This window comes from Apodemus sylvaticus, chromosome 1 (genome assembly GCF_947179515.1).
Source record: "Apodemus sylvaticus chromosome 1, mApoSyl1.1, whole genome shotgun sequence".
NCBI lineage: Eukaryota > Metazoa > Chordata > Mammalia > Rodentia > Muridae > Apodemus > Apodemus sylvaticus.
Window position 1 is genome coordinate 337,056 of NC_067472.1, and position 23,781 is coordinate 360,836.

The 23,781-nt window shown below is 41.2% G+C and overlaps 1 protein-coding gene across 7 annotated transcripts in view; it reads right to left on the reverse strand.

The window, feature by feature from the left end:
* Positions 1-10,683, reverse strand: part of Dennd10 (DENN domain containing 10) — a 45,895-nt gene extending 35,212 nt beyond the window's left edge. For 2 of the 7 annotated variants that reach the window (XM_052182290.1, XM_052182281.1), the window contains exons 1-3: positions 10,587-10,683; positions 6,136-6,332; positions 2,978-3,057 (exon numbers count right to left, since the gene is read on the reverse strand). In XM_052182290.1, the coding sequence (XP_052038250.1) occupies positions 2,978-3,057; positions 6,136-6,332; positions 10,587-10,641 (332 nt within the window). In that variant the 5' untranslated portion in view covers positions 10,642-10,683. Of the gene's footprint in view, positions 1-2,977; positions 3,058-4,057; positions 4,199-6,135; positions 6,333-10,586 lie in introns of those variants that run through there. The other 5 variants (XM_052182338.1, XM_052182307.1, XM_052182297.1 and 2 more) reach the window with 5 other exon arrangements.
* Positions 10,684-23,781: the final 13,098 nt, after the last annotated feature.

Sequence of the window (23,781 nt, forward strand, 5' to 3'; positions counted from 1 at the left end):
CCTTTAACAAGGAGTTCAAGGTATTGTTCACAGAGAAAGCAGTAATTAGCTATAGAACCTATGCTTATTATAAGCAATCTTAGAAGTAACTACATTTAAATGATTAAGAAATCTATGCTCTTTAAAGTTTTCAGTGATAAATACACACATCTTACTTCCAAAAATGCTGACAGGAAGCCAGATGCATTCATAGTGCCCAAGTGAAGTCTCTTCCCTTCAAATTCCTTCCTGTGAACAACTAAGACTACTTCTCTTTTATTTATAGGCACTGATCCATTGTTTAGAGACAATGTCACTCTGTATACTCTGGCTATCCTAGAACTTGCCATCTGGAACAGACTAGCCTCAGACTCAAGAGAGATCCACTTGTCTCTGCCTCCTGAGTGCTGGAATTAAAGGCCTAACTAAGCCACTATGTCTGGCTTAGAGCTACATTTTGCTTGAGAAACTTAACTGATGGCTATAATTCAGTAGGTTATATTGGGGGTATACTTCAGTCAAGAGTAAGTCTAGCCTAGTCTGATCGGCAATTAGGAATAAAAAAAAAAGAGAGAGATCACTGGACATACTTGGGCCTTTCAGAAGCTGATGTAATAGAAAACAGAAAATTAAACTGAAAACTGATTTTTATATCTGACTACTTGAAAATTATATTGTAGACTGAAAAAAAATCTAGTTGAACTGATTACTAAATACTTACTTACTATTCCAAGCTACAAACTGAGAAAAAAACGGAGAGCAATAAATATTGTAAGCTCTTAGGTATGGCCACCAACCCAGTATTTAAACACAAGCTTATACAAAAGGATGTTACAGGGATCATGTGAACTGGGACTGGAGAAGAAGCAGGGAGGAATCTTGAATTTTATTGTAGATTCCTCTGTATCACTGATACTTTTTACAAAAGATTTACATATTTTTCTTTTCTGTGCATTTGTTTTGCCGGTAGATGTTGGATCCCCTGAAGCTAGAATTACAGACTATTGTGATGTAGGTGCTAGAGACTGTGGAAGAGCAGCCAGTGCTCTTATGCACTATGCCATCTATCCAGCCCCATAATCGATACTTTTTTTATTATGTGTTTCTTAATAAAAAAATTGTCGCCGGGCGGTGGTGGGGCACGCCTGTAATCCCAGCACTCTGGGAGGCAGAGGCAGGTAGATTTCTGAGTTCGAAGCCAGCCTGGTCTACAGAGTGAGCTCCAGGACAGCCAGGGATATACAGAGAAACCCTGTCTTGAAAAAACCAAATAAAAAAAAAAAAACAAAATTGTCAACATAATGAATAGAAATCAACTATAGTAATGGAGATATCAAACATAAAATTGATGACAACCCTGGGCCATTAAAGACAGCAAAGAACGACCCCCTTGAAATGACTGTGGGAAAACCACACAGTGTATCTCAGAGGACCATGTTTAGACAGTAACCTTCAGGCCTGCATACTTGGCCTGTGCAGCAGATTCCAGGTGTGTACAAAACCCCACTAGCCAAAGGGACTAGGGATGCCACCCAGAAACTGAATTTGTGAGTGGCCTCTGCTACATGTCAGAGATAGGAAACACATCTCACTGATTCACTCTCCAGAAATCAATGTAAGTACCTTTACATTTACCTCACCATCATGAAAAAGTATCTGTCCATAAGTGTACATAAAGACATCAGACATGTGTGTGGGGACATGAGAACACATATGAAGCTAAACATGTGGAAGCAGGAAGCATGGGGATTGAGGAAGTGGCTGGCAACTGCCGAGTCGTTATGTCTTCTACCCTGTGACAGGATACGAGGATGTGCAATGTCATAACACTGTGTACTACAGAAACTTGACATCTTCTCAGCTTTCTGAGGTGGAAGTGGTATCTGAAGCGACTCTGCCTTCTGAACTCCAAAATACTTCCTGCTCAGTTCAGCTGAGTAACTATGCCTGACTAGTTCAGACGATTGCGTTGGGAAGAGTCAAGCATTTTAGAAAACACTTCTACAGTTTTCGGTTTATAACTTCTGGATTTCAACCCTTCTATCAATAATATCACCTATGTCAGTGCCACAAGAACAATATCTGCTTCTGTTCCACAGTGAGCCTTATGCCTGGAATTCAGCCCTATAGTATGGTTATTTACATAAACAGTAAAACCTCTCTTTGTTAAAATACAATCTAACTGAAATTTTTAAGTAATCAAGTTCTCTTTTTAAAATTTTGCTTTGTTGTGCATATGCATGTGTATGGAGTACATATGTATAAAAGACCAAAAAAGCAACCATTTATTAGGAAAAACAATTCCCTTCAGCAAATATGTAAATTTTTTAAAAACAGAATTTAACTAAATTTGGGGTGATTTGACTTTTACAGCACAATAAATTTGTTTTTAATAAATCTGAAAAAAATATTGGATGAGAAAGCTAAAACATATGACATTTAAAATTGCATGTTAGTTAGTGATACTAAAAAAAACAGGAAAACTAAAATGTTGGGAAAGCCATAATTAAAAAGCCAATGTTTCTAATATATAAGAAAGATTGGGGGGCTGGAGAGATGGCTCAGTGGTTAAGAGCACTGACTGCTCTTCCAGAGGTCCTGAGTTCAATTCCCAGCAACCACATGGCCTATTGATATCCTATTCTGGTATGTCTGAAGACAGCTACAGTGTACTCATATATATATAATAAATAATTCTTTAAAAAGAAAAAAAGAAAGATTGGAATATACTAAAAGTAACAAGCAATTTGAGATGCCCAAGAACTATAAAAGCTGGACAAATTGCTTCTTCTTCTACCCTGGTCCATTTCCCCAAATCAGGGGATAAACCCACAAAACAAAGTCTCACTCTACAGATCAGACTCTGCAAAGCCAAAATGAATCAAGTCAGTTAGACTGAAAGCTGAATTTGCTTCCTTCATGTGGACATTTGCTGGGTCACTACTAAATAAAATCTTCATTTTGGTGAATTATCATTTAACATAGTTTTCATACAGACCTACACAATATCCTAGTGAAGGCGGCATATTTCTCTGGGTTAAAATCTTTGGCGGTCAGAACAATAGAAAAATGAGTCACCTGTCCAAAAGAAACAAACAAACAAAAGCATGGTTTTTAAAGATACTAAATAGAATTCAATAGATACTTGCTATAACAGATTAATTGTATTAATCTATTCTAACAAACCTCTTGAACACAATGTAGTTAAATTAGAAAGATAAAAATGCCAAGTCTTTACTTGCTTCTCTATCCTTATTTTATTTTGGAACAGTCTCTCTGTGTAGGCCTTAAACTGGAGACCTTTAGCCTCAGCCTTCTAAGACACTGGGATTATATGTGTATGCCAATGTGCTCTATTGAAAAACATATATTTTAAACTATTTCTAAATCTTATTGTTTTTAAAAATCTGAGACACTGTTGTGATATGAATGCTGCTGTAATCTAAAATATGGGCTACAGCCACTTGCTGCATCAAGATTTTTCAGAAAGAAATGAAGGAGGTAGAGCAATGGCTTAGCAGTTAAAGCATTTGCTACTCTTGTAGCAAGTTTGAGTCCCAGCAGCCACAGAGCAGCTCACAACTGCCTTTAACTTCACCTCCAGGGGGTCTTCTGGCCTCTAAAGACATCTGTACTCACACAGGCATGCATGCACACAAATAAAAGTAAAAATAAAATTTGAAAGAAAACAAAACAACAAACCCACCAAACTGAATATACATGAGTCATGCCATCACAATCTGTAATGGAGGCACTTGGGAAGTAAAGACAGAAGGATCAAGAGTTTAAAGCAAGCCTCAGCTATATAGTATGAGACCACCCTGGGTTATGAAAGACCTTGTCTCAAAACAAACCATCAAAGAGAAAAGAATGTACTGAATAAGACCCAACAATCTTATAATACATTGAAACTAACAAACTTGCATTTTCTAAGAATCCTATAACTGTTTCTAAATGACTTACTAGTTTGTACTAGGAAAGCAGTTAATGCTATTCTTTGCATTCTGGACACACTTCATAGGGTCCCATTATGGCTCAAAAATTAACCCTGAAAAGTAAAAAGAGGCACCCCAAGTACCTCAGGGAGGTGTTTCCTTATTCTTTCTCTTGGAAAACTCTGCTTGCTTTAAGTTAGAAACTACGTAATTTAGTTGGGCAGTGGTGGTGCATGCCTTTAATCCTAGCACTGGGGAGTCAGGGGCAGGTGGATCTCTTGAGTTTGAGGCCAGCCTGGTCTACCAAAAGAGTTCCATTACAACCAGAGATACATAGAGAAACCTGGAAAAAAAAAAAAAAGATAAAAAGAAACCTCATAGCATAGTCACCAAGTCACACTGATACTCAACTACTATAATAAACATACCAATAAAAGTCTAAGTATGAAAAGATTTTCTTAGTAATCATTTTAAATTCATAATGAATCTTTATCATCTACAAGTAAATTAAAAAATTTCTTAACTCAATCAAGAATAATTATATCCTTTAAAACAGTTTTTAAGGGGCTGAAGAGGTAGTTCAGTGCTTAAGAACACTGGCTACTCTTCCAGAGGACCTGGGTTTTATATCCAGAATCAACATGGTTATACATGACTATTTCTAACTCCAATCCCAGGAGATCCAAAATCTTCTGATTTTTTGCAGGCAGTAGACACACGTATATTTATATAGACATACATTCATGCAAAACACCTCTACATATAAAAATAAATTTTAAAAAAATTAAAAAGTTTTTAAATAGCTCTTTCCTTTTGCAGTCATACTGTATCACAACCACTAAGCAAGAACTGCAAACAGTATTTCAATGTACCTTCTCACATTTGGAACAAGATCATGTCTTCCCCTCTTTCTAAAGAGCTATGGCAGAAGTATAATGTTGGGTCTATGCCCATTCAAAATGATAATGAAATTTAGGTCGTTCAAGGACACACAAAAGCCAGCAGATGGCAAAGTGGTCCAAGTGTACAGGAAGAAATACATCATTTACACTGAAAGCTAATAGCACAACTGTACATATGGGCGTCCACCCCAGCAAGATAGTTATCACCGGACTAAAGCTGATGATGAGATCCTGAAGAGGAAAGCCAAGTCCTGACAGGTAGGAAAGGAGAAGGGCAAATACAGGGAAGAAATGACTTGAGGAGATACAGTAGAACATTTCATACATGACAAAGTTAAAAAAAAAGAAAATAGGGGCTGGAGAGATGGCTCAGTAGTTAAGAGCACCAACTGCTCTTGCAGAGTTCCTTAGTTCAATTCCCAGCAACCACATGGTGGCTCACAACCATCTGTAATGGGATCTGATGACCTCTTCTGGTGTGTCTGAAGAGAGCAACAGTGTACTCATATACATAAAATAAATAAATAAATCTTTAAAAATGTTTTTAAAAGCTGGGCGGTGTTGGCGCACGCCCGTAATCCCAGCACTCTGGGAGGCAGAGGCAGGCAGATTTCTGAGTTCGAGGCCAGCCTGGGCTACAGAGTGAGTTCCAGGACAGCCAGGGCTATACAGAGAAACCCTGTCTCGAAAAAACCAAATCCAAAAAACAAAACAAAAACCAAAACCAAAAAAAAAAAAAAAAGTTTAAAAAAATGGAATGCATTATATAGTTCAGGCTGGTCTTGAACTTCTGCAATCCTACTGCATGAACCTTAGAGCTGGGATTACAGACATTTGCTATCGCTCCCAGTTTCTAAAATAGTTTTGTGTTTTTGAAAAAGGTCTTACTATATAACTCAGGCTAGCCTGGAACTCCCTGTGGAAACCAGGCTGGCCTCAAACTCACAGAGATCCACCTGCCCCCCAAGTGCTGGGATTACACATGTAATACACCATACCCAGCCCTAAAATAGTTTTCAATTACAGAAAACAGTTCTCACTTTTATTCAGTATTACTCTGAAACTGCCCTACAGCTCTAGTCCATCAGGCTGTAACTATGAGAGACTATATATCCTCAAACTGTTCAGCATGCAACTAACCACAATGGATACCAGTCTTCATATATCGAATGAAATATTAAAGGGAATAGTTTCAGTGAAAATAAGATTTAATGTTATCAAGTGCATATCAGACAGAATCTAGAGTTTATATTTGTAAGTCTAGTTATTTTTTTGTTGGTTGGTTGGTTTTGTTTTGTTTTATCCTGAGGCAGTCATACCTTTTTCAAAACTGAAGAATCTGGAACTTCAACTGTAGTGACATAAAACCATGTTCTTCTGTACTGACCAAAGACAAAAGGGTGGAGAAGTTTGTTTTCACCAGTTAGGCAGCATTTTCGGAGCAGAAGATTCCTTAATGAGGCTGTCGTGGAAGGATAACACCACACCCACAGAACTTCTCCATTAGTGTCCTTTTCTATGGTGGAAAGATGGTCACTGTGAGAATGTCAAACAGCAGCAAGGAAGTGAATTGATTGGTTACTCAGAAACGTTTTGTGGAATCAGTTTTAACACCCCACTTTACAAAGCAACCCAGATCTTGAGACCCAAAATTCCTATCAACTCACAATTTGCATATGCTTGGTTGAGTCACAGGACATGGTCAATTGCAACTTTAAACTCCAGATTCTCTTATCTCCTAAAACTTGAGATTCCAAGGTATCTTGTAATCTCAAGGTCATGAAAACAAGGCATCACTATCACTTTGTTTTTAGGTTACCTAAGCAAAGCAGGTAAAAGTGCTTGCTGCCAAGCCCGATGATCTGTGTTTGATCCCTGGGCCACACATGGTCAAAGGAGAGCACTGGCTCCCAAAACCTGTCCTCAGACTCACATACACAAATAAATAATTAAACCTATAATGAAAAACTAGCCTTAGATATTTGGTAAGATTCTCTATCATCTCTCACAAAATGGTTATTGCCTTTGTTTTTATGCAACTGGAAGAATCTTTAATAAAATACATAAAAAAGAGTTGTTAAAGGGAAAAATGAAGGGCTGGAGAGATGGCTCAGTGGTTAAGCACACTGAGTTCTGGGAATTGAACTTAGGACTTGTACAGGTCCTGAGTTCAATTTCCAGCAACCACATGGTGACTTACAACCATCTATAATGGAATTTGATGCCCTCTTCTGGTGTGTCTGAAGAGAGCAACTATGTACTTAATACATAAATCTTTTTTTTTTAAAGGGAAAAATAGAGAGGCCTAGGTATACAGGCAGAGCTATTTGAAGCCCTGAGTTAGATCTTTAATTCCCCCTTCCCCAGCAATGAAGGAGATGGTAAAACCTTAAATTTTCCATTTTTCTCATTGCTGGGGACTAAACCCAATGGATCTTTTTTTTTTTAATTTATTGATATATTTATTTACATTTCAAATGATTTCCCCTTTTCTGGACCCCCACTCCCCGAAAGTCCCATCAGTCCCCTTCCCTCCCCCTGTTTTCCCACCCAACCCTTCCCACTTCCCTGTTCTGATTTTGCTCTATACTGCTTCACTGAGTCTTTTCAGAACAAGGGGCCACTCCTCCGTTCTTGTACCTCATTTGATGTATGGATTATGTTTTGGGTATTCCAGTTTTCTAGGTTAATATCCACTTATTAGTGAGTGCATACCATGATTCACCTTTTGAGTCTGGGTTACCTCACTTAGTATGATGTTCTCTAGCTCCATCCATTTGCCTAAGAATTTCATGAATTCATTGTTTCTAATGGCTGAATAGTACTCCATTGTGTATATATACCACATTTTTTGCATCCACTCTTCTGTTGAGGGATACCTGGGTTCTTTCCAGCATCTGGCAATTATAAATAGGGCTGCTATGAACATAGTAGAGCATGTATCCTTATTACATGGTGGGGAATCCTCTGGGTATATGCCCAGGAGTGGTATAGCAGGATCTTCTGGAAGTGAGGTGCCCAGTTTTCGGAGGAACCTCCAGACTGCTTTCCAAAATGGTTGTACCAATTTGCAACCCCACCAGCAGTGGAGGAGTGTTCCTCTTTCTCCACATCCTCGCCAACACCTGCTGTCTCCTGAATTTTTAATCTTAGCCATTCTGACTGGTGTAAAGTGAAATCTCAGGGTTGTTTTGATTTGCATTTCCCCAATGACTAATGAAGTTGAGCATTTTTTAAGGTGTTTCTCTGCCATCCGAAGTTCTTCAGGTGAGAATTCTTTGTTTAACTCTGTACCCCATTTTTTAATAGGGTTGTTTGGTTTTCTGGAGTCTAACTTCTTGAGTTCTTTATATATATTGGATATTAGCCCTCTATCTGATGTAGGATTGGTGAAGATCTTTTCCCAATTTGTTGGTTGCTGATTTGTCCTTTTGATGGTGTCCTTTGCCGTACAGAAACTTTGTAATTTTATGAGGTCCCATTTGTCAATACTACAGAGCAATAGTGTTAAAAACTGCATGGTATTGGTACAGTGACCAGCAGGCAGATCAATGGAACAGGATTGAAGATCCAGAAATGAACCCACACACCTATGGCCACTTGATCCTCGACAAAGGGGCTGAAAACATCCAATGGAAAAAAGATAGCCTTTTCAACAAATGGTGCTGGTTCAACTGGAGGTTAGCATGCAGAAGAATGCGAATTGATCCATCCTTGTCTCCTTGTACTAAGCTCAAATCCAAATGGATCAAGGACCTCCACATAAAGCCAGACATTCTGAAGCTAATAGAAAAGAAACTGGGGAAGACCATTGAGGACATCGGTATAGGGAGAAAGTTTCTGAATAGAACACCAATAGCATATGCTCTAAGATCAAGAACCCAATGCATCTTAAATGCTTGTTTGTTTGTTTTTTGTTTTTTTGTTTTGTTTTGTTTTTTTGAGACAGGGTTTCTCTGTATAGCCCCGGCTATCCTGGAACTCACTCTGTAGACCAGGATGGCCTTGAACTCAGAAATCTGCCTGCCTCTGCCTCCCAAGTGCTGGGATTAAAGGAATGCACCACCACTGCCCAGCCCCAAAGAGTTTGTTTGTTTTTTGTTTTTTGTATTGTGCATCTTAAATTCTAAGCAAGAGTTCTACCACTTTGCCAAATTTTTAGTAGTTGATATCTATAGATTTGTGTCACTATGCTTCTGATAACCCCTTTACTTAGAAACAAATTTTTTTTTTTTTTGAGACAGGATTTCCCTGTGTAGCCTTGGCTTTTCTGAAACTTTCCTACATTGACCAGGCTGGCCTTAAAACTCAGAGCTCTCCACCTGCTGCCTCCCAAGAGTTAAACACCTTAGAAACAAATAACCTCAGCCTGGTCTACAGAGTGAGTTCCAGGACAGCCAGGGCTACACAGAGAAACCCTGTCTCAAAAAACCAAAAGAGAAGAAAAGAAAAGAAAAGAAAAAAAAGATCCTTTAAGTGCATGTAAAAATAAAATCTAAGGGAAAAGGGAGAATAAAAACTAAAGAGCTGTTGAACGAGTAAATATGTTGAGATTTTTTTGTTGTTGTTGTTTTGTTTGTTTTGTTGGGACAGAGTTTTCTATGTAGCCCTGGATGTCCTGGAACTCTGTAGACCAGGCTGGCTTTGAACTCAGAGATCTGCCTACCTCTGCCTCCAGAGTGCTAAGATTAAAGGCGTGCACCAACCCCTGGTTGTTTGTAAGTCATTTTTATCTTCACAGTTTAACTCAACCTTAATGTTGAAGTGCTGACAGGTCCAAGGTACTTAGGTTTTCTTTTCAAACAATTTAAAAATTCCATTAGAAATGAATGCAAGAGGACTAGAGATAGCTCTGCAGTTAAGAGCACTGGCTGTTCTTTAAGAGGGCTGGGTTATATTTACAGCACCTACATGAGAGCTCACAACTGGCTCCAAGTCCAGAGGATCTAATGATCTCTTCTGAACTGGGAACCAGGCATGCATAAAGTGCACAAACATACAGTCTGGCAAACATTCATACCAAAAAAATTAAATTTACACAAAAAGAAAAAGTGAATACAGGATAAAGACACTCCTTTGAGATCCTGAAAAATAATTACAGCAGTTATTTGGTAAGCCTAAGCAATGTGATTGCACTCTGCCAAGAACAATGGTGTCCTACGTGTATTAGAACCTCAGGAGAGAGACTATTCAAAGGAATTTACAAAAGTCCATTCATTCATGCAGTGCGGTTCTGTCACGTACCACTTGCTTGGGTTGTCAAGGTTCACACATAGTTTGGACTATATAAAGATAGCTATGAATTTCCTCCGCATGAATTCCTATTAACTAGCCGGGGTCCCACATGTGACCATGAAGGAAAGAAATCCAGAACATCTAGATCAACTGACACGAAGTTCTCCACCGTGGGAGTGGAGGCTCGGGGTCACACTGCACGGGTTTCAACATCGTTCGGTTCTGCCAGTTTCTGGCATGTCCTGCCAATGGCACCCTAGGCTCCTGGCGTGTCACCCACACTCCCGGGAAGCCGCAAACAAGCACAGCCGGGCCCTAGCTCTCCAACCCATAGTCCCAAAGCCGGCCTTCAACGAAGAGTATCCAGCCCCGCCCGCCAGCCCGCAGGCCCCAAGTCAGCCAGGCGCAAGGAGGCCGAAGTCCTCCGCCCAAGTCTAGCCCCCTCCCTGGAGGAGCAGCCCGGGGGGGGGGGGTTCCCAGAACCCAGGCGGAGCTGCGGCATGGCCTGGCAGACAGAGAGAGCCTGCTTCCTCACCGATCAGCCCGACTCCGAGCATCAGCTGGGTGTCCATTGCCACAACAGCAGCCATCTTCCGCTGCTACCGGCTCTGCACTGCAGGCCTCCTCTTGGCCACGCCCATACACAAGTCCCGTCCCTTCCGGCAGGGTGCAGCAGGCCCTACAAGTGCTGCCCCAGGCTTCCCTCTCCTGGCCAAACTTCCTTCTTGCAGCCCTTCAGCACTTAGGTCCTTGTTCCATCACAGGGACATATCCAGCCATTTCACCCCTCAGTTTGTCTAGTACCTTAAAGATGGAGTGTCCGTTCACTGATTCATTACAAAAACAAATAATAATTGGAGAAATTATTTGAAAAACTGTTTTGCTGCTCTGAAGGGAAAGGGTTGCCCTATAGAAGTGTTAGTTTCCCCAATCCAAGTGTAACAGCTCTGCTCTGTCAGGGGATGATGTCCCCAGCTTTCTCTGCTCCGAGGGGTATCCTGGCAATCCTTTGGTGCCTCCAATCCTGGGAGCCAAAAAGTACAAAGTCACATCACACAAGAGATTTAATTGGGGGGAGGAGGTGAATCCAGGAGGGTGGCTGCCTCTATTCAGCAGGAAACTAAGCAAAAGACAGGGTTTATATAGGGTTTCTTGGGAGACTGGGCTTTCCAGGGTGGGTATTGGTAGGATTTCAAATCTCAGAGTTAGCTTATGGATTAGTGGGAATCTGTTTCTTGGCCCTGGACAAGTCTGGGTCAGAGTGTTCTTTCCCAGGCCCTTTTTACCCTACATAATATTTGTTGGAAATGCTCAACTTCCTAAAGTCATGACCTTGAAAGTCAGGATTTCAATACATTAATTTGGAGGGTGTGGAGGCCAAACATGTAACAATTAAAATAGGGAATTCATTGATTTTAAGGATGCTCTAGGATGTTGTGGGATATTTGATCACACTGTGAACTCCAAGATTGTGTTGTTTACTGGGAAAAAAACTGTTTCTATTTGTGGTGTGGCTCAGCCCTTAACACACACATTTAATCTCTCTGGCTGGAATTCAGACATACCCTGAGTAAACATCTTTAATTCCAAACAATGAAGGTAAAGATAGTTTGTAGAAGGAAGCACCATGTTTGAAAGTTATGTCTAATTGAGTGGCAGACAAAGTGAAAACAAAGAAAGATATGACAGAACAGGATGTGCCCAACTCTCACTAGAAGAGAGAAGAAAGGGAAACTACTTGAGGGACAATGGGGAGAGAAAGGAAGGGGAAATTTTTCCTGGGACAGATGTACAGAGACAGGTTGCAGAAAAAGAACAAGCTAGACACAGGTGAAAACAGAATCAGCCAGAAAAATGAGAAGGAGCCAGAAGACTAGAGCAGAACGCCAAAGTTAGTATGAGACCAAGCAAAACGACTCAGGAGAAGCCAGACTGAATCTGTCAGCTTGTAGAGGAGTTTGAACTAGCCAGAGTTCAGAAAGTACTAGAAAAAGTGAGCTTATCCAGCAGTAAGTCTCAGGATGAAAACATTCTAGGTGGAGATAAGATTTTACAGAGGCTAGAAGCTTCCAGAACTAGGCCTAGATCAACAGAGGCAGTAAAACTCCAAGATGACAGTTATTAAAGGCAAATAAAAGACACATTTACTCGAGGATTTAATGTGGAAAATAACATCAGCATCACTGCAATTGCATTCTGATTTTGTGGCATATCATAATGACAAAATCAAAATCAAAATAGTTCTTCTGGAAACTATTTAAGTTTACTTGTGTAAAGAAAATGTACTAGCCGGGCGGTGGTGGTGCACGCCTGTAATCCCAGCACTCTGGGAGGCAGAGGCAGGCAGATTTCTGAGTTCGAGGCCAGCCTGGTCTACAGAGTGAGTTCCAGGACAGCCAGAGCTACACGGAGAAACCCTGTCTCAGGGGAAAAAAAGAAAGAAAAGAAAAGAAAAAAAATAAATGAAACTTCTTGAAAAGTAGATTGACAAGAGTCTACAGAATTAGAAAAGTATAAACCTTTAATTTATATTTTTGTTGTTGCTAAGATTGCTCTGTCTAATTAGCCCTAGCTAGCCTTGAACTCAAAATCCTTTCATCTCAGACTCCTAAGTAGCAGGAATTTCAGTCCTGTGCCACAGCACTAAGCTTCTATCATGCTACTTTTAGGAAATAGATCAAGCCTGTATAGGGGAACCAGCTATTTTTGGGCAACAGGTCAGAGCTGAATTGCAAGGTCCATCATTCTACACACAGGATTTTAGATATTGAAGAAATCACCAAATGAATTAAGTCTTGAGGGAATGTGTATTTTGAAATGAGAAAGTTCTGTCAAAGACTCCAGGACCAGGTGGCACATGGGAAATTAGCAAAGTTGTTATCCTTATGAGATAGGCTCAAGAGAGAGGGAAAACCTTTCCTTAGGAGTCCAGGTACGGGTGTTTATGAACCATTAATCACTAGAAACTACATTTTCCTTCACCCTGATCTTTATAGCATGAGACCAATGGCCTAGAGATACCTCCGACAGAGACTAGCTATCCCTTCCACCAGTGCTGTACCTAACAGATATACTGAAGTTCAAGGGTATGGAGGTTAGAGACCACCACCTGATTCTGGATTCACTGTATGTGTGTCTCTGTATTTGTCCTTTCCTCATTCTCTCACCACCCCTTCTGGGACCCAAGTCTCCATGATTGAGCCACAGATCCTTTGTTGCCTCTGCTTGGATGCAGTAAAATCCCTGAAGAAATCTTTCCCCCTTGATATGCAGGTACAAAGATGTTTATTGGGTGCTACTGACAGTAGTGAAAATGTGTGAACACATTTGTAAAAAGCTTTTAAAAAGTGATGGAGGAGATGGAGAGATGGCTCAGTAGTTAAGAACACTTGTTGCAGAGGACCAGGGTTCAATTCCCAGAACAACATGAAAGCTCATAACTGTCTGTAACTTCCATTCAAGGGCATCTGACACTCTTGTTTGACTTCTATGTATACCAGGCATGCTACATGGTGAACATACATACATTCATGCCAAACACCCAAACACGAGAGAGAGAGAGAGAGAGAGAGAGAGAGAGAGAGAGAGAGAGAGAGAGAGAGAATATTTTGTACTATACCATGCTATAAAGTTGTGATGAAAAGTGAGGTAGATATCACAAATGACCACTCTTCTGAGGGGGTCCTTAGTGGTCACTTCTGCCCCCACCCACTTTGCTCTTCTGCAAGGCTGCTTGCTTGCCTTTTCTAAATTTTCACAGATTAGATCTAATTCTCTTTTGCCAAACATTATGGTTTGTATCTTTAAAATTTTTATTTGTTTAGGTGCTTTGTCTGAATGTATATGATCACACGCATGCAGTGCCTGAGGAGGTCAGAAAAGGGCATTCAGATACTCCTATTACCGGAGTTAGAGGATAGTTGTAAGCTGTCAAGTGGTACTGGGAATAAGACCCAGGTACTCTAGAAGAGCAGCAATAACCACTGAACCATCTCGTCTAGCCCCTTTAAAGATTTTAAATAGTGTGTGTGTGTGTGTGTGTGTACTGTGTGTGAATGTAGAAGAACATAAACCCAGAGCTGAAGTTACAGACAGTTGTGAGACACCAGGTATGGGTACTAGGACCTGAACTTGAGTCCTCTGCAAGAGTGGTACAAACTCTACCTCTGAACCATCCATATCCATCTCTCCAGCCCTCAAGGTTCACATCTTTTTTTTTTTTTTTTTTTTTTTTTTTGGTTTTTCGAGACAGGGTTTCTCTGTGTAGCCCCAGCTGTCCTGGAACTCACTGTAGACCAGGCTGGCCTCGAACTCAGAAATCTGCCTGCTTCTGCCTCCTAAATGCTGGGATTAAAGGTGTGCACCACCACTGGCAAGGTTCACATCTTAAATGTGCCCTTATTGTGGTTTGAATAAAAATGGTCCCAATAGGGGGTCCATAGGCCCTTAGGGAGTGGTACTACAAGAGGCTTGGCCTTATTGGAGTGAGTGTGGCTTTGTTGGAGGAAGTGTGTCAGTAGGAGGATGAGCTTTGAGGTCTCAGAAGCTCAAGCTAGGGCTAGTGGTTCAGTTTCTCTTCTTGCTTTCTGTCTGTGATCCAGATGTAGAAATCTCAACTCCTTCTCCAGCACCATGTCTGCCTGCATGCTGCCATGCTTGCTGCCGTGGAGATAATGAACTGAACCTCTTAACTGTAAGCCAGCCCCAATAAGATGTTTTCCTTTATAAGAGTTGCCACAATGATGGTGTCTCTTCACAGGAATAGAATACCCTAAAATAGGCCCCAACGCTCATGTGTTGAAAGCTTGATCCCCAGTTGATGGTGTCACTAAGACAGGTGGCAGAAACTGGTGTGGAGCTAGTGGAGGAAAGGCATCATTGGGGGTGTGCTCTTTTATTTTTTTAACCACATTTATTGACTTATTAATATTTGCTTTTTAAAGACAGGGTTTAACTTTGTAGCCCTGGGTGGCCTGGAACTTGCTATATAAACCAGGTGGGCTTTGAATTTATAGAGATCTGCCTGACTGAGCACTGGAATTAACAGTCCACTATTTATATGGTTTTTTTGAGGCAAGCCCTCACTCTAGTCCAGGCTGAACTACAAGTCATTTTGTTGTCCAGGCTTGCCTTAAACTCACGAAGCTCTTCTTACCTAAACTTCCTTAGTGCTAGGATCATATCACATCCAGCCTTTTCTCTCATCTTCTCAACCACATGCTCCCCATCACAATGGCCTGCCTCACCATAGGCCTAGAGCAAAGAAGCCCAGCTGACCTGGGACTGAAACTTCAGAAGCCATGAGCCAAAATAAACCTTTCCTCTTTTTATTTCAGATATTTGGCCACAATGACTGAAAGGTAACATACAGCATTCTAAGTTCTAAAGACATACCTCGCCTTAGATGTTGTGATGGTTCCTATATGATTGGCCCAGGGAGTGACCCTATTAGGAGGTGTGGCCTTGTTGGAGTAGATGTGTCCCTGTGGATGTGGGCTTAAGACCCTCATCCTAGTTACCTGAAAGTCAGGCTTCTACTAGCAGCCTTCAGATGAAGATGCAGAACTTTCAGCCGGGAGGTGGTGGCACACGCCTGTAATCCCAGCACTCTGGGAGGCAGAGGCAGGCAGATTTCTGAGTTTGAGGCCAGCCTGGTCTACAGAGTGAGTTCCAGGACAGCCAGGGCTATACAGAGAAACCCTGTCTCGAAGAAACCAAATCCAATAAAAACAAAAAACAACAACAACCAAAAAAAAAAAAAAAACCCAAAAACCAAAACCCAAAACAAAACAAAAAAAGAACTCTCAGCTCCTCCTGCACCATATCTGACTGGATGCTGCCATGTTTCTGTCTTGATGACAATGGACTGAACCTCTGAGCCTGTAAGCCAGCCCCAAATAAATGTTGTCTTTTATAAAACTTGCATTGGTCATGGTGTCTGTTCACAGCAGTGAAACCCTAAGACAGAAGTTGGTACTAGGAATGGGGTATTGCTGTGATAGGCATGACCATGCTTTTGTTTGGAAGAATGCAGATTTTGGGACTTTGGATTTGGAAAGCCATGGAATACTTTAAGTGGGGTTTAATGGGCCAGCCTAGTAGGAATATGGAAGAGAATGGTGCTGAGGGTCATTTGAACTGTTTATACCTGTTGGCCCAAGAGTTTTCTGTGGAGAAGAACTTTAATATGTGGCCAAGAGACTGGTTTTGTGATGTTTTGGTGAAGAACATGGCTGCTTTTTGTCATTTCCAGAAGAGACTGCCTAGGGGTAAGGTAAAGAGATTTATATTAATTGCATCTGCAAAGGAAGTCTCAAAAAAGCCCAACAAAGACTTTGTTCTCTGGTTAAGTCTGAAGAAGAGAATTTTGAACAAACATAGCAAGATGAGAAAGGAAAAGTACAAAATATATAGTCTGAGTATTAAAGGGACTCCAGGAAGTGAAATGGAGCTGAATTCAAGGATATTAAATTGAATTAAGGGAGTGGTGACCTTGGGGCAAGATTCCACCCAGCTAAATTTAGGTCCAGGCACGCTAAGCCTTTGATCCCAGGAGGCAAAGATAAGCAGATCTCTGAGTTCAAGGCCAGTCTAGAACAGAGCAAATTCTAGGTGAAGAAAAACTTAAATCCAGGCTAGGTGGACCACACCTTTAATCTCAGTGTTTAGGAGACAGGCTTGTAGATCTCTTGAGTTCAAAGTCAGTCTATGGAGCAAGATTCTGGACAGTTAACTTAGGCAGTGAAGGAGCTGGGAAAAAGGAAGCTAGTGAAAATGTAATAGAACAAGGGGGCCAGTGTTCCAGCTCCTGCAAGCAGCAGAACTCCCCAGCTTAGGCCATATGTCTCTGGCTTTATATTCAAGAGGAGAAGGAGAATCCTGGGACAATTAATGCTGGTTAGCTGGAGCTAAGAAATTAGTGGTGATTAAGAAAAGATCAGCATCACTGAGGTAAAATCTTCTGGGAAGTGTTTTCTGAGAGCACAAAGAAGCTATGTTCCAAAGATAGTCAAGGTTGTACCTCATGCTGCAGCTGTACTTGGTAACGTGTAAGAATCATCCCGGTGGTACTAGTTTTGAAGGCATGAAGGCATCATGAAGAACAGCTGAGATTTGGCACTGTGAGAGGCCATAGAAGGCCATTGGTAAAAGTGCACCCTCAGTTGTAATTGACAGCCCAGGACTGAAGGGGTCATGCAAAAGGAGTTGAGGCTTGGTACCACAAAGAGAGCCTATGAGAGGCTTTGGTGAAGCATAGTTGCAGTGGAAGACCCTAGCATATTGGAGACCCTAGTGAAGACCCTAGCATCACAGTACCATGTGATGACCACCAAGAAGAGCAGTGGCAGCAGAGTAGATCAATCTGAACTTAGAGTGCTACAGAGCACAGAGCAGAAGTGACACCAACTCTTTGGAGAAGCACAGAATATCATGTGTGGATCTCAGACATTGGAACAAGAAGCTGTGAAGCTGAAATTGACTTGGGGTACCCAAGACGTTAAAGATGCCAGAGCCTCAGGATGCCTGCCAAGGAAAACTGCTAACAGGGAGTGGAACAAGCCCAAGAGAAAGAACCTTGTTGCAGTCAACAAAGATTAAAAAGGAGTTGGATATCTGAAGACTGCTTTGCCATCAGACATGGAGATGCAGAGTTTGGACTTTGCCCAGCTGGTTTCCTGTCTTGCTTGGGGGATTACAGTTAAGTAATTGAATGAATCTCAGAAGAGACCTTGAACTTTGGACTTTTAACACTGTTGAGACTGCTATAGACTACAGGGACTTTTGAAGTGGGACTAAATGTACTTTGCATTATGCTATGTTTAATTATGGCCCCCATAGACTCATGTTTGAACAAGCCTATGGGGGCCAGGGAGTGGAATGTGATAGTTCGTATATGATTGGCTCAGGGAGAGACCCTATTAGGAGGTATGGCCTTGTTGGAGTAGGTGTGTCACTGTGGGTGTGGGCTTAAGACCCTCACCCTAGTTGCCTGAAAGTCAGTCTTCTACTAGCAGCCTTCAGAAGAAGATGTAGAACTCTCAGTTCCTCCTGCACCATATCTGCCTGGATGCTGTCATGTTTCTGTCTTGATGACAATGGACTGAACCTCTGAGCCTGTAAGCCAGCCCCAAATAAATGTTGTCTTTTATAAAACTTGCATTGGCCATGGTGTCTGTTCACAGCAGTGAAACCCTAACTAAGATAGATGTTTACTGATAAAATAATTTTTTTTCCAGACAGTCTGGCCATGTAGCCCAGGATAGCCTTGAGCTTGAATTTTATATCTCGACTAATACAAAGTATGTAATTTGCTCTGAGGGATTTGCAAAAAAGTAATGTCTGTCTAAAAAGAGCTAAAGGAACCCGTCTCAAAGAATTGAAGTTCATTGTGATGTGCTGGCCAGAGGAGGAGAAAGGCTGCATCCTGGATGATGAAGACCACCTTATCATCTTCCCACCTCACTCCCCATTACCACCTCTAATAAAAAGGCAGGTTCCCCAAGATGAAGCTCTGAGCATGACAGACCTTTCAACTTCTTGACCCTTGTAGAAGGCACAGGGAGTCTTGTGTACGAATGTAAGCACCAAGGAAATCAGGAATATTAAACACAAAGTGTTGTCTCTTTAAGAGAAAAGGCATAACCTGTTTTCCACTCAGAAGACAGGAAGCAGAGGTTGTTAATAGCCTGCTGACATTTGTGCTATCTGTAATACTGAGTCCACACCATTTCCTCCCGAGACCCTTAAGATGTCACATGTAGTCAATCTATAGAAGCTATCTTTATGGAAGATGTCACATGTACTTTAAAAGAGTCTTAATGTAGTCATGTCTTAACTTTATGGTATTATGGAATTGTGATATTATCTCAGGAACCTTTTCCCCAAATTGTATTGTGCTCAAATATGCTTAAAATAAACTATTCATGATCAAATTCTAGATCCTTGACCCAACACCTGCTACTGAATAATGTTGAACTGAATTGGACTGTCCTCTTGCTTCAAGTGGAATGGGCACTCTGCTGGCCATGGTGGTTGCAGAGACCCTTGAATAAATATTCTTTCCACCAACTTACAGTTACCAGATATTTGTTTTGGAGCTTGTGTTAGAACCTTTTGCTGATAGACTCCTTGCAGCAGGGACACAGGTTTTAGTAGTTTGGGAGAAGTGGTGACATATTAAGTAAAATTCTTTTTTTCTCTCTCTTTTGATTCAGGATCTTCTGAAGTTCAGATTGGTCTTCAACTTTCTTTGTAACTTGGGATGACTTTGAACTTCTGATTTTCCTACCTATAGCTCCTAAGTGCTGGATTTAAGGAAGATGGTGTTGGGCGAAGAGAGGGGAAGGATATTAAAGGCTGTGTCTAGTCTATGCTGTGGGACTCTAGGTTGGAAGTGGAGGTATGATTTATGGGAAGATAGGTTTGATGATTTGAATAAGAATGTCACTGATAGACTCCTATATTTGAATGTTTAATCATCAGGGAGTGGTATTATTTGAAAGAATTAGGATTAGGTATGATCTTGTTGGAAAAAGATTGTCACTGGGGTTGAGTTTTGAGATTTCAAAAGTCAATACTGGCTTCTTCTTCTCTGTTCTCAGATCCAGCAGCTCTCAGTCACTTCTCCAGCACCATGCCTGCTGCTACCATGATCTCTGCCATAATAATAATGGACTAAGCCTCTGGAATTATTAAATTCTTCTTTTATAAGAACTGTTTTGGTCATGGTGTCTCTTCACAGCAATAGAACAGTGACTAAAAGAGTAGATGACTGGTAAATCTGCTTCCTTCCCTCCCTATTTCATTACTTAATGCTGTCAGACCTGCCAAACAAGTTTACCAGACAACCTTTGGCTGTAAGACTGACCTCTTCTACAATAGATAAAGCTGGGTGTAGAAATAGACATTCTAGATTCAAAGCCCAGCTTTGAATTGCATTTTAGCTATACAGCCTGGCTTACATCGCTGTTCTCCTCTTGTTTCCTTGGAAATCATGGAAGCTAACTACGCTTAACTGTGTGCCTCTCCCAGTAAAGTTTGAATCACTTTAGAAAAGTGTAGCTTTGTATCAGGGGTTTCAAGACCATCCCTAAATCCAATGATTTGTTTGAAGGACTCATTGGTTGCCACTGACCTTCCTTATAGCAGGGGATGATTTTTACAACTTTCAACTCTTTCATCTTGCCTCCTAACTACTGGGTTTACAGGTGTGTGCTCCCATACCTAGCTAATTATTTACTTATGGATTGTGGGTGCTAGGGATTTTAACTCAGGGTCTGATGTATGCTAGGCAAGCAGTCTTACCACTGCTCCCTCTCTCCAGTCCTTTATATCAACTCCCCCCCCCCCCACACACACACACCTTGCTCACTCTCTAGTCCCAGAAAAGAGTCAGGAGTCATTAACATTAGTGTAGACTTAGAAAATGCTCCAAACCTCTAGTTGGTGGTGGTTGTGGTTCATGCCTTTTAACCCAGCACTCAGGAAGCAGAGGCTGGTGGATCTCTGAAATAGTTCAAGGCCAGACTGGTCTATAGACTGAATTCCAGGACAGCCAGGGCTACACAGAAAAACCCTGTCTCAAAACAAACAAAACAAAACAGGAAAATGGCCCAAACCTGTCTGGTCATGCGTACAAGGGACCCCCATCTCTTGCAGATGGAATTTGGGAACCACCTATCATTGGTTAACAGAGCCATCAGAGTAGCAATTCAGCTCCTCAAAGGGTACTGAGAAGGCAGTTGAGTTCAAAAAAGGGTACCGAGAAGGTGGATCAGTCAACAGCTTTGCCACTCTGTCCTGCAAGCTAGCTGAATTCCATCATATCCAAATATATTTACTTTTGCATGGATGTGACCAAAACATCTACAATATTAGAGGGAGGGGTCATTTATTTCATGTCATAGTTTCAGAGGTATCAGTGGACCATGGAGACATGGTTGAGCAGAACATCTCATATTATGGAGGCTAGAAAACAGGAAAGGAAGCCACGGGGATGAGCAGTTCCCAAGGACATGCCCCCAGTGGGATGCTTCCTCCTCAAGCCATGCATTGTTTCCTGCCTTCCACCACCTCATAATAATGACATTATATTATTGATCCTTAAAGGTGATAATCAAGGTATTGTCAGAATTCACAGGAACTAATATTCCTGGAAATACTATCATAACACCTACACCCCCAGAGGTGTGATTTATCATCTCAGTCCAGCCAAGTTGACAGTTATTAACTATTACAGTGAGGTTTTCTATGAGGAAGGCCTTGCTACAGTCACCAGAAGCCCAGCTTTGGGACTCTATTGTATTAAAAGAAAAAGTTCATTAAGACAAATGTAACTAAAGCCAGTTTGAATCTGTTTTAGTTACTGTCCTATTCCAACAGTAAAACACCACAACCAAAGTAACTTATAATTGGGCTTATAGTTTCAGAAGATTAAAGTCTATAATCGTTAAGTAGGAGACAGAGAGAGAGGAGAAGAGAGGGAAGAAAGAGAAAGAGAGACAGATACTCAGAGAGACAAACAGACACACCAAACAGAATGGCATCAAATTGAGTCTTTTGAAAAAATTTTTTAAAAAGATTTATTTATTTATTATATGTAAGTACACTGTAGCTGTCTTTAGACATTCCAGAAGAGAGTGTCAGATCTTGTTACAGATGGTTTTGAGCCACCATGTGGTTGCTGGGATTTGAATTCAGAACTTTTGGAAAAGCAGTCAGTGTTCTTAACTAGTGAGCCATCTCACCAGTCCCAAGTCTTCTGAAAACTTAATATCCATCTAGTGACATGCCTCCTCCAACATTGCCACATCCCCTAATTTTTCCCCAATGGTTCACACAAGCTGAAGAACCAAATGTTCAAATATTATATGTTCCTATGAGGTCATTCTCATTCAAATCACTACAGATCCTTATTTACTGTGGTGGAGCATGCCTTTAATCCCAGCACTTGGGAGGCAGAGGTAGACAGATTTCTGAGTTCGAGACCAGCCTGGTCTACAGAGTGAGTTCCAGGACAGCCAGGGCTATACAGAGAAACCCTGTCTCGAAAACAAACAAACAACAAAAAAGATTATCATTTACAGTGGTGTGTCTAAAAAATTTTCTTCCTGTTTTAAAAGAAAGCCACAAGGGTAGTACTGAGAGTTACCATATAACTTGCACCCAGTTTCCTCTGTTAATCTTGTATCAATTAAGACATTTGTTACAAGTAATGAACCAAGAGTGCTGCAAAGCTACTGTTATTTAAATGCCCTTGGTGAGCCACTTGTGGTGGTACACTCCCTGTAATCCCAAATACTCAGGAGGCTGAGGCAGGCAAGCTGCTAACCTGGGCTACAGAATGAGACCTAAAAAAAAAAAATCCCTTTGTGAAGATCATATTCAAATTACTCATTCAAAAAACAAGTTCTGGGCTGGAGAGCTGGCTCAGTGGTTAAGAGCACTCATTACTTTCTCAGAGGACCTGATTTTTCCAGCAACTACATGGTAGTTCACATCTGTAACTTCAGGTCTAGGAGATCTGACACCCTCTACGACATCAGATATGTATGAGGTGTGTGGGACATAAAACCATGCCAGGAAGTTTGGTGAGGAAGTGCAAGTTGAGACCCAGAGACTCAGTGGGCATACACCCGAGGCTTAGATAACTTTTAGTTCCTTGCCAGACTCCCGACTTGGAACATGTGGCATGCTTCTCACATAAAAGAAATGTGTCCTATGGTCACATAGGCTCAAAACAGAGTTGTCCATACTTAGCCAATAAGCTTCCCTTCTCAGACATTCCTTCCTGGAAAAGGTATTTAATCTCAGGCTCACCCTGAGGAGTGGGGTATGGTTTTTATGCATCCATTTTCCACCATAACAATAAACTGTTTAGAGCCATGGACTTTCTCTTTTCATCAATATCTGCTGTGAGGAGCCATGAAGAAAGCCTTCATCTACAGAGCCATAGCCTAATCACGTGTAGAAGGCTTCTCTGTGCTTCCAGCCACAACCACCACCAAGCCAAGGACAATCATTCCTGTGAGACAAGCCAGAGCTCTCCTATTCTCAGGCAAAATACTCATATACATAAAATAAAATAATCTAAAAATTAAAAAAAACAGGTGCAACCTGCATCCACAAAGCTCTTTGGGGTCCTTCTGTATATTTTCATGGCCTTCACCTTATATGTGAGAAACATCTTGTTGATGTTCAGGGACAGCTTCATTTTTGGCAGGTTTAGCTGCATCAATTCCCGATAAACCTGACTTGTTCGATATGATAGATAAGTTGCAGTATTTATTAGTGCTACTTTCTAGTGAGCATTCTGTTTGAGAACCCCTTTTATATTTTGTTTTTCAAGACAGGGTTTCTCTGTGTTGTGTTTCAAGACAGAGTTCCTGGATGTCCTAGAACTTACTCTGTAGCCCTGGCTGGCTCAAACTCAAGATCTGCTGCCTTTCTCTGACTTGTGAGTGCTGGGATTAAAGACCTGCACCCGCTGCCACCTGGCATGAGAATCCTTAGTTAATAGTGTAACTGTGTGTGCTATAATATGATATATAATAGTGTGACTTCTGATTTTGAGTCTCAGCATTGAGTATATCATCTGACCACGGCACCAACAGCTTAATTTCAATGGTTCTCACTGTTAGAACCTTATGTTAAAAGAGTACTTGCGCAGGGCAGTGGTGGTGCACGCCTTTAATCCCATCACTTGGGAGGCAGAGGCAGGCGGATTTCTG